Here is a 14,498-nt window from a genome sequence, read left to right as displayed (position 1 = left end):
TTAAGAAATGCCCTAATGCCCCTAAGCAGATAGTATTAATTTTAACTTTATTGATAACTAAAAATAAATGCTTTAAAAAAACTTTAAAGATACAGCAATGTTACTTTTTTAATCATTAGCAGAACCATTTATCTTTTTCTAAGGGAAAAAAACAAAGCCCATAATGACAATGGAAAAGAAATGGAGATGAATGTATTTCTTAAGGCTATTCTTAAATAGGAAATAGAAAAAGAACAGTAAATTCTGAAAGTGGTGAAGATAGAAGACCTACTTTGACAGATTACTCCAATTTTCTTCCCCATGGTGAGAAAGAAATAGGATAAGAAGGATGCCAATAAAACTATTGTAAACAAACACAGACACTCCTGTCCTATGACTACCTGCATGGAGACCCTGATGCTAATCAATACTTTCTTCTCCTCAGGGTTTTACTCAAAGCAATTTGAACATCTTTGTTTCTCAAACTAAAAATTAAGGGGTTCATCATGGGAACTACATTGGTATAAAAGAAGATATTTTCCCCTCATCCATAGATCCATTAGAAGATGGTTTTAGATACATAAATGCCCCTGATCCAAAGAACAGAGAAACAGCAATGATGTAGGAACTGCAGGTGCTGAGGGCTCTAGGCCTGCCCTCCATGGACATGAGGTGGAGGATGCTGGAAAGGATAAGACCATAAGAAACAAAGATGGTGAGACTGGGCACAGTGATGTTGATGCCCACCACAAGGAACATATCCACCTCATTGATGTAGGAACTTGTACAGGAGAGCTGGAACACAGGGAGGATGTCACACAAATAATGGTTGATGGTGTTTGCATTGCACAAGGTCAGTCTCAGCATGCATCCAGTGTGAGCCATGGCACCAGAAAAATGCCATCAAGTAGGAACCAAGTATAAGACTGGAACACACTTTAGGGGACATGGCAGTATTATACAAGAGTGGGTTATAGATGGCCACGTAGCAATCATAGACTACTGATGTTCAGTTCAGTTCAGTCACTCAGTCATATGCGACTCTTTGCGACCCCATGAATTGCAGCACACCAGGCCTCCTTGTCCATCACCAACTCCTGGAGTTCACTCAGACTCACATCCATCGAGTTGCTGATGCCATCCAGCCATCTCAACCTCTGTCAACCCCTTCTCCTCCTGCCCCCAATCCCTCCCAGCATCAGAGTCTTTTCCAATGAGTCAACTCTTTGCATGAGGTGGCCAAAGTACTGCAATTTCAACTTTAGCATCATTCCTTCCAAAGAAATCCCAGGGCTGGTCTCCTTTAGGATGGACTGGCTAGATCTTGCAGTCCAAGGGACTCTCCAACACCACACTTCAAAAGCATCGATTCTTTTTTTTTTTTTTTTTTACTTTATTTTGCTTTGCAATACTGTATTGGTTTTGCCATACATTGACATGAATCAGCCACAGGTGTACATGAGTTCCTAATCCTGAACCCCCATCCGATCTCCCACCCCATATCATCTCTCTGGATCATCCCTGTGCACCAGCCCCAAGCATCCTGTATCTTGTATCGAACATAGATGGGCGATTTGTTTCTTACATGATAGTATACATGTTTCAATGCCATTCTCCCAAATCATCTCACCCTCTCCTTCTCCCACAGAGTCTAAAAGTCCATTCTATGCATCTGTGTCTCTTTTGCTGTCTTGCATACAGGGTCATCATTACCACTTTTCTAAATTCCATCTATATGTGTTAGTATACTGGATTGGTGTTTTTCTTTCTGGCTTACTTCACTCTGTATAATAGGCTCCAGTTTCATCCACCTCATTAGAACTGATTCAAATGTATTCTTTTTAATGGCTGAGTAATACTCCCTTGTGTATATGTATCAGCGCTTTCTTATCCATTCATTTGCTGATGGACATCTAGGTTGTTTCCATGTCCTGGCTATTATAAACAGTGCTGCAATGAACATTAGGGTACACGGGTCTCTTTCAATTCTGGTTTCCTCAGTGTGTATGCCCAGCAGTGGGATTGCTGGCTCATTAGGCAGTTCTATTTGCAATTTTTTAAGGAATCTCCACACTGTACTCCATAGTGCCTGTACTAGTTTGCATTCCCACCAACAGTGTAAGAGGGTTCCCTTTTCTCCACACCCTCTCCAGCATTTATTGCTTGTAGACGTTTGGATCACAGCCATTCTGACTGGTGTGAAATGGTACCTCACTGTGGTCTTGATTTGCATTTCTCTGATAATGAGTCATGTTGAACATCTTTTCATGTGTTTGTTAGCCATCCATATGTCTTCTTTGGAGAAATGTCTATTTAGTTCTTTGGCCCATTTTTTGATTGGGTCATTTATTTTTCTGAAATTGAGCTGCATAAGTTGCTTGTATATTTTTGAGATTAGTTGTCAGTTGCTTCATTTGCTATTATTTTCTCCCATTCTGAAGGCTGTCTTTTCACCTTGCTTATAGTTTCCTTTGTTGTGCAGAAGTGATTAATTTTAATTAGATCCCATTTGTTATTTTTGCTTTTATTTCCAGTATTCTGGGAGGTGGATCATAGAGGATCCTGCTGTGATTTAGGTCGGAGAATGTTTTGCCTATGTCTTCCTCTAGGAGTTTTATAGTTTCTGGCCTTACGTTTAGATCTTTAATCCATTTTGAGTTTATTTTTGTGTATGGTGTTAAAAAGTGATTTAGTTTCATTCTTTTACAAGTGGTTGACCACTTTTCCCAGCACCACTTGTTAAAGAGATTGTCTTTAATCCATTGTATATTCTTACCTCCTTTGTCGAAGATAAGGTGTCCATAGGTGTGTGGATTTGTCTCTGGGCTTTCTATTTTATTCCATTGATCTATATTTCTGTCTTTGTGCCAGTACCATACTGTCTTGATGACTGTGGCTTTGTAGTAGAGCCTGAAGTCAGGCAGGTTGATTCCTCCAGTTCCATACTTCTTTCTCAAGATTTCTTTGGCTATTCGAGGTTTTTTGTATTTCCATACAAATTGTGAAATTATTTGTTCTAGCTCTGTGAAAAATACCACTGGTAGCTTGATAGGGATTGCGTTGAATCTATAGATTGCTTTGGGGCGTATACTCATTTACACTATATTGATTCTTCTGATCCATGAACATGATATATTTCTCCATCTATTAGTGTTCTCTTTGATTTCTTTCATCAGTGTTTTATAGTTTTCTATATATAGGTCTTTAGTTTCTTTAGGTAGATGTATTCCTAAGTATTTTATTCTTTTTGTTGCAATGGTGAATGGAATTGTTTCCTTAATTTCTTTTTCTACTTTCTCATTATTAGTGTATAGGAATGCAAGGGATTTCTGTGTGTTGATTTTGTATCCTGCAACTTTACTATATTCATTGATTAGCTCTAGTAATTTTCTGGTGGAGTCTTTAGGGTTTTCTATGTAGAGGATCATGTCATCTGCAAACAGTGAGAGCTTGACTTCTTCTTTTCCAATTTGGATTCCTTTTATTTCTTTTTCTGCTCTGATTGCAGTGGCCAAAACTTCCAGAACTATGTTGAATAGTAGCAGTGAAGGTGGGCACCCTTGTCTTGTTCCTGACTTTAGAGGAAATTCTTTCAGTTTTTCACCATTGAGGATGTTTGCTGTGGGTTTGTCATATATAGCTTTTATTATGTTGAGGTATGTTCCTTCTATTCCTGCTTTCTGGGGAGTTTTTATCATAAATGGATGTTGAATTTTGTCAAAGGCCTTCTCTGCATCTATTGAGATAATCATATGGCTTTTATTTTTCAATTTGTTAATGTGGTGTATCACATTGATTGATTTGTGGATATTGAAGAATCCTTGCATCCCTGGGATAAAGCCCACTTGGTCATGGTGTATGATCCTTTTAATGTGTTGTTGGATTCTGATTGCTAGAATTTTGTTAAGGATTTTTGCATCTATGTTCATCAGTGATATTGGCCTGTTGTGTTCTTTTTTTGTGGCATCTTTGTCAGGTGTTGGTATTAGGGTGATGGTGGCCTCATAGAATGAGTTTGGAAGTTTACCTTCTGCAATATTCTGGAAGAGTTTGAGTAGGATAGGTGTTAGCTCTTCTCTAAATTTTTCGTAAAATTCATCTGTGAAGCTGTCTGGACCTGGGCTTTTGTTTGCTGGAAGATTTCTGATTACAGTTTCAATTTCCGTGCTTGTGATGGGTCTGTTAAGATTTTTTATTTCTTCCTGGTTCGGTTTTGGAAAGTTGTACTTTTCTAAGAATTTGTCCATTTCTTCCAAGTTGTCCATTTTATTGGCATATAATTGCTGATAGTAGTCTCTTATGATCCTTTGTATTTCTGTGTTGTCTGTTGTGATCTCTCCATTTTCATTTCTAGTTTTATTGATTTGATTTTTCTCCCTTTGTTTCTTGATGAGTCTGGCTAATGGTTTGTCAATTTTATTTATCCTTTCAAAGAACCAGCTTTTGGCTTTGTTGATTTTTGCTATGGTCTCTTTTGTTTCTTTTGCATTTATTTCTGCCCTAATTTTTAAGATTTCTTTCCTTCTGCTAACTCTGGGGTTCTCCATTTCTTGCTTTTCTAGTTGCTTTAGGTGTAGAGTTAGGTTATTTATTTGACTTTTTCTTGTTTCTTGAGGTATGCCTGTATTGCTATGAACTTTCCTCAAAAGCATCAATTCTTCGGCGCTCAGCTTTCTTCACAGTCCAACTCTCACATCCTTACATGACCACTGGAAAAACCATAGCCTTGACTAGACAAATCTTTGTTGGCAAAGTAATGTCTCTGCTTTTCAACATGCTATCTAGATTGGTCATAACTTTCCTTTAAGGAGTAAACCTCTTTTATTTCATGGCTGCAATCACCATCTGCAGTGATTTTGGAGACCAAAAAAATAAAGTCTGCCACTGTTTCCACTGTTTCTCTATCTATTTCCCATGAAGTGATGGGACTAGATGCCATGATCTTTGTTTTCTGAATGTTGAGCTTTAAGCCAACTTTTTCACTCTCCCCTTTCACTTTCATCAAGAGGCTTTTTAGTTCCTCTTCATTTTCTGTCATAAGGGTGGTGTCATCTGCATATCTGAGGTTATTGATATTTCTCCCCGCAATCTTGATTCCAGCTCGTGCTTCTTCCAGCCTAGTGTTTCTCATGATGTACTCTGCATAGAAGTTAAATAAGCAGAGTGACAATATACAGCCTCGATGTACTCCTTTTCCTATTTGGAACCAGTCTGTTGTTCGATGTCCAGTTCTAACTACTGCTTCCTGAGCTGCATAGAGGTTTCTCAAGAGGCAGGTCTGGTGTTCTGGTATTCCCATCTCTTTCAGAATTTTCCACAGTTTATTGTGATCCACACAGTCAAAGGCTTTGGCATAGTCAGTAAAGCAGAAATAGATGTCTTCCTGGAACTATCTTGCTTTTTTCCATGATCCAGCGTATGTTGGCAATTTGATCTCTGGTTCATCTGCCTTTTCTAAAACTAGCTTGAACATCTGGAAGTTCACAATTCACGTATTGCGGAAGCCTGGCTTGGAGAATTTTGAGCATTACTTTACTAGCATGTGAGATGAGTGCAATTGTGTGATAGTTTGAGCATTCTTTGGCATTGCCTTTCTTTGAGATTGGAGTGAAAACTGACCTTTTCCAATCCTGTGGCCCCTACTGAGTTTTCCAAATTTGCTGGCATATTGACTGCAGCACTTTCACAGCATCATCTTTCAGGATTTGAAATAGCTCAACTGGAATTCCATCACCTCCACTAGCTTTGTTCGTAGTGATGCTTTCTAAGGCCCACTTGACTTCACATTCCAAGATGTCTGGTTTTAGGTGAGTGATCACACCATCTTTTTTGTACAGTTCTTCTGTGTATTCTTGCCACCTCTTCTTAATATCTTCTGCTCCTGTTAGGTCCATACCATTTCTGTCCTTTATTGAGCCCATCTTTGCATGAAACATCCCCTTGGTATCTCTAGTTTTCTTGAAGAGATCTCTAGTCTTTCCGATTCTGTTCTTTTCCTCTATTTCTTTGCAGTGATCACTGAGGAAGGCTTTCTTATCTCTCCTTGCTATTCTTTGGAACTCTGCATTCAAATGGGAATATCTTTCCTTTTCTCCTTTGCTTTTCACTTCTCTTCATTTCACAGCTATTTGTAAGGCCTCCTCAGATACCCATTTTGCTTTTTAGCATTTCTTTTCCGTGGGGATGGTCTTGATCCCTGTCTCCTGTACAATGTCATGAACCTCCGTCCATGGTTCATCAGGTACTCTGTCTATCACATGTAGGCCCTTAAATCTATTTCTCACTTCCACTGTATAATCATAAGGCATTTGATTTAGGTAATATCTGAATGGTCTAGTGGTTTTCCCTACTTTCTTCAATTTAAGTCTGAATTTGGCAATAAGGAGTTCATGATCTGAGCCACAGTCAGCTCCTGGTCTTGTTTTTGCTGACTGTATAGACCTTCTCCATTTTTGGCTTCAAGGAAGATAATCAATCTGATTTCAGTGTTGACCATCTGGTGATGTCCATGTGTAGAGTCTTCTCTTGTGTTGTTGGAAGAGGGTGTTTGTTATGACCAGTGCGTTCTCTTAGCAAAGCTCTATTAGCCTTTGCCCTGCTTCATTCCACATTCCAAGGCCAAATTTGCCTGTTACCCAGGTGTTTCTTGATCTCCTACTTTTGCATTCCAGTTCCCTATAATGAAAGGACAGCTTTTTGGGGTGTTAGTTCTAAAAGGTCTTGTAGGTCTTCATAGAACCATTCAACTTCAGCTTCTTCAGCATTACTGGTTGGGACATTGGCTTGGATTACCATGATATTTAATGGTTTGCCTTGGAAACAAACAGAGATCATTCTGTTGTTTTTGAGATTGCATCCAAGTACTGCATTTCAGACTCTTTTGTTGACTATGATGGCTACTCCATTTCTTCTAAGGGATTCCTGCCCACAGTAGTAGATATAATGGTCATCTGAATTAAATTCACCCCTCCAGTCCATTTTAGTTTGTTGATTCCTAGAATGTTGACATTCACTCTTGCCTTCTCCTGTTTGACCACTTCCAGTTCCTATGCAATATTGCTCTTTACAGCATCGGACCTTGCTTCTATCACCAGTCACATCCATAACTGGGTATTGTTTTGCTTTGGCTTCATCTTTTCATTCTTTCTGGAGTTATTTCTCCACTGCTCTCCTATAGCATATTGGGCACCTACCGACCTGGGGAGTTCCTCTTTTAGTATCCTATCATTTTGCCTTTTCATACTATTCATGGGGCTCTCAAGGCAAGAATACTGAAGTGGTGTGTCATTCCCTTCTCCAGTGGACCACATTCTGTCAGACCTCTTCACCATGACCTGTCCATCTTGGGTGGCCCCACACGGCATGGCTTAGTTTCACTGAGTTAGACAAGGCTGTGGTCCATGTGATCAGATTGACTAGTTTTCTGTGATTATGGTTTCAGTGTGTCTGCCCTCTGATGCCCTCTCTCAATACCTACCATCTCACTTGGGTTTCTCTTACCGGTGGCTGAGCCAGTGCAGGAGGGTCAAGAGGAGCTACTCCACGTTCAAGGTCAGGAGGGGCAACCTCGTCCAAGGTAAGGAGCAGTGGCTGTGCTTTGCTGGGGCAGCCATGAAGAGATACCCCACGTCCAAGGTAAGAGAAACCCAAGTGAGATGGTAGGTATTGCAAGAAATTCCACTACTGGGCATATATACTGAGAAAACCATTATTCAAAAAAAAAACACATGTACCCCAATGTCCATTGTAGCACTATTTACAATAGCCAGGATACAGAAGCAACCTAAATGTCCATTGACAGATGAATGGACGAAGAAGATGTGATGCATATATACAATGGAATATTACTGATCCATGCAAAGGCGGAAAAAATGGATCATTTGTAGTGATGTGGATGGACCTAGAAGCTGTCATACACAGTGACATAAGTCAAAAAGAGAAATACAAATATATATTAATGCATATATATAGTTAGGGTTGTAAAGAATTGGACATGACTAAGCGACTAACACTTGAAATCTGGGAAGATGGTGCAGATGTGACTATTTTCAGGGTAGGAATAGAGACTCAGATGTAGAGAATGGACATGTGGACACAGTGGGGGAAGAGGGGGAGGGTGGGAAGAATCGAGAAAGAAGCATTGGTTCACCGCCATGTATGAAACAGATAGCTAGTGGGAGCCTGTTGTATAACACAGGGAGCTCATCTCGGTGCTCTGTGATGACCTAGAGGGCTGGTATGTGGGGCTGGTGGGATAGAGGCTCAAGAAGGAGGGGATATATGTATACTAATAGCTGATCTTCAGTTATCCAATGGGCAATTGAAACTTTGTAATAAAAGTACATTGCAACGCTGTAATAAAAGTATAACTATCAAAACTATGATTGTTTTAGATTTTTTTAAAAAATTTAAGTCAAGTAAGATGCTATACTTAATAGAGAGGATTTCCTTATTGATCAGAAAGTGTTAGGCTCCTCAACTTTCCACACTGCTCAAAATAAGACATCCTCCAAAAGACATCATAAAGAAGGTAAAAAACAGCACATAGAATGAGAGAAATAAGCTCAAAATATCTATATGATAAGGACCTAGGATTCAAAATGCATAAACCACTCTGAATTTCAAAGGAAATATGATTAGAAACCATGCAATCAAGAAAAGAGTGGAGTGAAATAAGAAAAGAGTGGAGTGAAATATTTAAAGCGTTGAAAAAAATTATCACCTTGGACTTCTAAACCCAATATTATTATCCTCCAACTTGAAAGTAAAATAATGACTTTCTCAGACAAACAAATTTGTTGCCAACAGAACTGCCTTGCAAAAATTATCAAGAGAACTTCTTTAGGCAAAAAAAAACTATTGTTCGGAAGATATTATCTGATGTTTTCACATTGTTGTTCAGTGTGAAAATAAGAGATAGGAAGTACAGAAAAGCAGAGGAAAAAAGTTTTATTCATAAAACAGACACTACAGAATTTTTTAAAATTTTAAGTAACTACAGACACCAAAGTCAAGTATTTTAAACATAATTTTTAGGTTAAAGTGCTGCTGTGTGGTTCCATTTATATGAATTCAAAACAGGAATGAAACATAGTTGGTAAACTTATTGGTAAAAGAAAATCAATGGGAGTGTTAACAGTAATGTCAGGGTAGTTATTATCTCTCATACCAAGAGAAGAGATTACTATGGGAGAAAGTCACAAAGGATGCTCCAGGGGTTCAAGCAACATTTTATCTTCAAACTGGATCATGTTCACACATATCTCGTTTTAGCATTATGAAATATGTGTGTTATGCATGTAACTATTATGTATATGAAAATTTTTTATGCATGAGATTGTGTTTTGGAAACTGTCACAAATTAGAAGTGATTAACAGCTGGAGATCACCTTGCTCCTGGCTGCCCTAACACACACTAATCAGACCACATATAGATCAGGAGCTGTGACTTTAGTCACTACACCATTATATCTATGATTCTGTAACATTCTGCACCTGTAGAGTTAAATAAGAATGTAATCAAAATCTTCATCCTGAATCTTTCTAATTTTTGATAGTAATATTAATCTCTGTGAGTCTCCTCAAAAGCCAAAAGTTTTTATGACTCTTCTTAAAAGTGGGAAGACCAAGGACTTCCACATGGCCTAGAACAGCTCCTACTTACTCCCGGGTCAGAAAGCCAACAAGAAGACTCTCTCAGATGCTGAGATATCAATTCCTACTCCACACTTATGAACTAGGAATTAATTGCAAGGTAAAGTATTCTTCCAAGGTGGACTTGGTTCAGCGCTCCATTTATCAGCTGGCAAAGCCAATACTTAAGAAATTTAAAATGGTGTGGTATTTTCCTTTACTAGTTACCCTATGGAAAGAACACGGATCCATTTGAGGAAGGCTAGGAAAGATGTTCAGAGTACAATGCTTATGTTGTTACTGTAGGGAATACCTTATCTTTCATTCTTGACTGTGATAGATAGATATAGATATATCTCACCACAGTATATATATGTATGTGTATATATGTGTACACACACACACACACACATATATATAATGGGATATTTAATATAAGTTAGCAATGAGAAAGAAGGCAATCCTGCCATTTGTGACAACATGAACAGACCTTAAGGACATTAAACTAAGTGAACTAAGTCAAGGATAAATATATTATGATCACACATGTATGTGGAATCAGCAACAACAACAAATAGTCAAGTTTATAGATATAAAAAACAGAATAGTAATTGCTAATGTGGTAGTGGCAGGTGATGGAGAGTGAGCAAAATGAATGAAGGGGGTCAAAAGGTGAAAACTTCCAGTTATTAAATAAATAAGTCATGGGACAGCACAAACAATGTGGTGATCATACTTAATAATATTCTATTATATATTTGAAAGTTGCTAAATAACAGATCTTAAAAGTTCTTACAAAAGAAAAAAAATTGTCACTATGAATTTTGACAAATGTTAACTAAACTTACTGTGGTATTTTGCAATATATACAAATATTGAAATATTATTTTGTACACCCACTACTAATGTTATATGTCAAAAGGCAATCTATAGATTCATAGCAACCCCTATCAAATGACCAATGACATTTTTCACAAAACTAGAGTAAAAAAATATTTAAGTTATAAGGAAACAGAAAAGACTCTGAAGAACCAAACCAATCCTGACAAAGATAAATGAAGATGGAGGTATCAGGCTCCCTGACTTCAGACTATAATACAAAGCTACAGTAATCAAAACAGTACAGTACTATACAAAAACTTAAATTTAGACCAATGGAACCAGATGGAAAGCCCAGAAATAAATCCACACATGTATGGCCAAGTAATTTATGACAAAGGAGGCAAGAAAATACAGTAGAGAAAAGATAGTCTCTTCATAAGTGGTTCTGGGAATACTGGAAAGCTACATGTAAAAGAATTAGTTTGGAACACTCTCTAACACAAAAATAAAGTCAACATGGTTCAAAAACCCAAATATAAGGCTGGACACTACAAAACTCTTAGAGGAAAATAAAGGCAGAACACTCAGACATAAATCACAGAGGTAGCTTTCCTATTCACCACTAGAGTAATGAAAATAAAAGCAAAAACAAACAAATAGGACCTAATTTAACTAAAAGCATTTGCACAGCAGAGAAAACTATAAACAAAACAAAAAGACAAGCCATGGAATGGGAGAAAATACTTGCCAATGAAGTGATTGTCAAAGAATTCATATCTAAAATATGCAAGCAACTCTATGTCAAAAAAAAACAATAGCAACTCAATCAAAAAATGGGCAAAAGATCTAAATACACATTTCTCAAAGGAAGGCCTGCATGCTGCATTCTCAGTCACTCAGCTGTATCCAACTTTTTGCAGCCTCATGAACTGTACCCTGCCAGGCTCTTCTGTCCATGGGATTATCCAGGCAAGAATACTGGAGAGAGTTGCCACTTCCTCCTCCAAGGGATCTTCCATGCCCGAGGACCGAACCCACATCTCCTGCATCTCCTTCATTGGCAGGCAGATTCTTAACCACTTAGCCACTTGGAAAGTACAAAGGAAGGCATGCTGCTGCTGCTGCTAAGTCGCTTCAGTCGTGTCCGACTCAGTGCGACCCGATAGACGGCAGCCCACCAGGCTCCCCTGTCCATGGGATTTTCCAGGCAAGAGTCCTGGACTGCAGTGCCATTGCCTTCTCGAAAAAGAAGGCATACAGAGTGCCAAAAGCACATAACAAGATGCTCAACATCACTAGTAATTAGAGAATTGCAAATGGAAACTACAATGAATTATCACCTCCCACTGATCAGAACAGCCATCCTCAAAAAATCTACAAATAATAAATGCTGGAGAGAGTGTGGAGAAGAGAGAAACCTTGTACACTATTGGTGAGAATGTGAATTGTCACAACCTCTATGGAGAACAGTATGGAACTCCTTAAAAGAGTAAAAATAGAAATATCATGATCTAGTAATCCCACTCCTGTGCATATATCCAGAGAAAAACCATAATTTGAAAAGATACAGGCACTACAATGTTCATAGCAACACTATTTTAGAATAACCAAGACACAGAACCAACCTAAATGTCCACGGAGGCATGGATAGAGAAAGTGGTATTTTTATATATTTTTAATGATATAAATGAACTTATTTACAAAACAGAAATAGACTCACAGATTCCAAAAACAAACTTATAGTTACCAAACGGGAAACAAGGTGGGGTGAGAGATAATAGTTAGTAGCCTGGGATTAACATTCATATCAGTTCAGCTCAGCCACTCAGTCATGTCCAACTCTTTGCAACCCCATGGACTGCAGCACACCAGGCTTCCCTGTCCTTCACCAACTCCCAGAGCCTACTCAAACTCACACCCACTGATGCTATCCAACCACCTCACCCTTTGTCATCCCCTTCTCCTCCAGCCTTCAATTGTTCCCAGCATCAGGGTCTTTTCCAATGAGTCAGTTCTTTGCATCAGGTAGCCAAAGTATTGGAGTTTCAGCTTCAGCATCAGTCCTTTCAATGAATATTCAGGACTGATTTCCTTTAGGATTGGCTGGTTAGATTTTCTTGAAGTCCAAGGGACTCTCAAGAGTCTACTCCAACACCACAGTTCAAAAGCATCAATTCAACAGCACTCAGCTTTCTTTATGGTCTAACTCTCACACCCATACATGACTATTGGAAGAACCATAGCTTTGATTAGATGGATATTTGTTGGGAAAGTAATGTCTCTTCTTTTTAATATGCTGTCTAGAAAGGTCATAGCTTTTATGTGTATCTACATAATATAGCTTATTTGCTTTGTGAGTACACTACTTTGTCTTTAAACTTCAACAGAGCTTTCTTCACTTCCTTGTTCCGCAGGGTGTAGATCATAGGGTTCAGAAGGGGTGTCATAACAGTGTAGAAAACAGCCACAATTCTGTCCACAACCTCCTTGGAGCCTGGTCTCAGGTAAATGAAAACACCAGGGCCAAAGAAGCAAAGGACCACAATGGAGTGGGAGGCACAAGTCTGGAAGGCTCTCCATCTTCCCTCTGACGTGCGGATCTTCAGGATGGAATGGACGATGGACATGTAGGACAGCACAATAAGAAGAAAGCAGCCTGAGGCCACCACCCCAATGCTGACAAAGATCACCATCTCCACGGTGGATGTGTCTGCACAGGCCAGTTTGAGGATGGCTGGTGCATCACAGATGTAATGCTGGATCTGGTTGGGCCCGCAGAAGGGCAAATGGAACATCAGTGTGGTCTGGACAGCAGAGTGCACAGAGCCACTAAGCCATGTGGTTGTGGCCAAGATGGCACACGTCCTCCCACTCATCATGCTGGCATACCTGAGCGGGTAACTGATGGCCAGGAAGCGGTCATAGGACATGACGGTGTAGAGGAAGCACTCGGTGCTGCCCAGGAAGTGGAAGGAGTAGAGCTGGGCCACACAGCTGGGAAAGGAGACAGGACTGCCTTCTGGGGACACCAGGGTCATCAGCATTTTTGGTGTAGTGACCGTGGAGAACCACATGTCAATGAAGGACAAGTTGGTTAGGAAGTAGTACATGGGGGTGTGCAGGTGAGGATTCACTATAATCACCAACAGAATGAGTAGGTTCCCCACCAAAGTGAGGACATAAATCACCAGGAAGATTCCAAAGAGGAATGTGTCCAGCTTTGGGGCATGGGGAAGGCCCGTGAGGATGAACGTTGTTACTAGGCTCATGTTTGTCATTTCTCCAGGCTTTTGATCTCTCTTTCTCTCTATGGGAATATCAAGAGCACCCAGCATTTAATCAAGAACTGAGAACACATTTTCTATACAAAAATTGCATCATATATGCTACATAGTTCTCGGATCATACCAACTTTGTTTATAACAAGTCACCTTTGAAAAAAAGAATAGAAAGATTCTGTCTTCCTCTCTTATCTCTCTTACTCTTTCTCACACATAGAGACAGAAACACACACAGATATATGTTAAAAAAGTAGGAGAAATCAATTTTAAATTTCCACTGTTGTATCATAAATATTGCTAGTTCAGTTCAGTTTCTCAGTCATGTCTGAATCTTTGTGACCCCATCGACTGCAGCACGCCAAGCTTCCCTGTCCATCACTAACTCCTGAAACTTGCTCAAAATCATGTCCTCACGTCGGTGATGCCATCCAACCATCTCATCCTCTGTAGTCCCCTTCTCCTCCCTCCTTCAATCTTTCCTGGCATCAGGGTCTTTTCCAATGAGTTAGCTCTTTGCATCAGGTGGCCAAAGTATTGGAGTTTCAGCTTCAGCATCAGTCCTTCTAATGAATATTCAGGACTGATTTCCTTTCGGATTGGCTGGTTTGATCTCCTTGAAGTCCAAGGGACTCTCAAGAGTCTTCTCCAACACCACAGTTCAAAAGCATCAATTCTTCAGCACTCAGCTTTCTTTATACATGACTGCTGGAAAAACCATAGCCTTAACTAAACGGACCTTTGCTGGCAAAGTAATGTCTCTGCTTTTTAATATGCTGTCTAGGT

At 39.3% G+C, this 14,498-nt stretch overlaps 1 protein-coding gene and 1 pseudogene across 1 annotated transcript; both read right to left on the bottom strand.

Annotated features, from left to right (window-relative positions):
* Positions 1-403: 403 nt before the first annotated feature.
* Positions 404-9,511, bottom strand: LOC120874874 (annotated as a pseudogene).
* A 3,265-nt stretch (positions 9,512-12,776) lies between these two features.
* Positions 12,777-13,712, bottom strand: LOC120874358 (olfactory receptor 10G9-like). Its single transcript, XM_040255735.1, has one exon. The coding sequence runs from the start codon at positions 13,710-13,712 to the stop codon at positions 12,777-12,779; it is 936 nt and encodes a 311-aa protein (XP_040111669.1).
* Between the last annotated feature and the right edge of the window lie 786 nt (positions 13,713-14,498).

This window comes from Oryx dammah, unplaced genomic scaffold (genome assembly GCF_014754425.2).
Source record: "Oryx dammah isolate SB20612 unplaced genomic scaffold, SCBI_Odam_1.1 HiC_scaffold_15, whole genome shotgun sequence".
NCBI classification, from domain to species: Eukaryota; Metazoa; Chordata; class Mammalia; order Artiodactyla; family Bovidae; genus Oryx; species Oryx dammah.
This window is presented reverse-complemented; position numbering and strand designations above follow the sequence as displayed.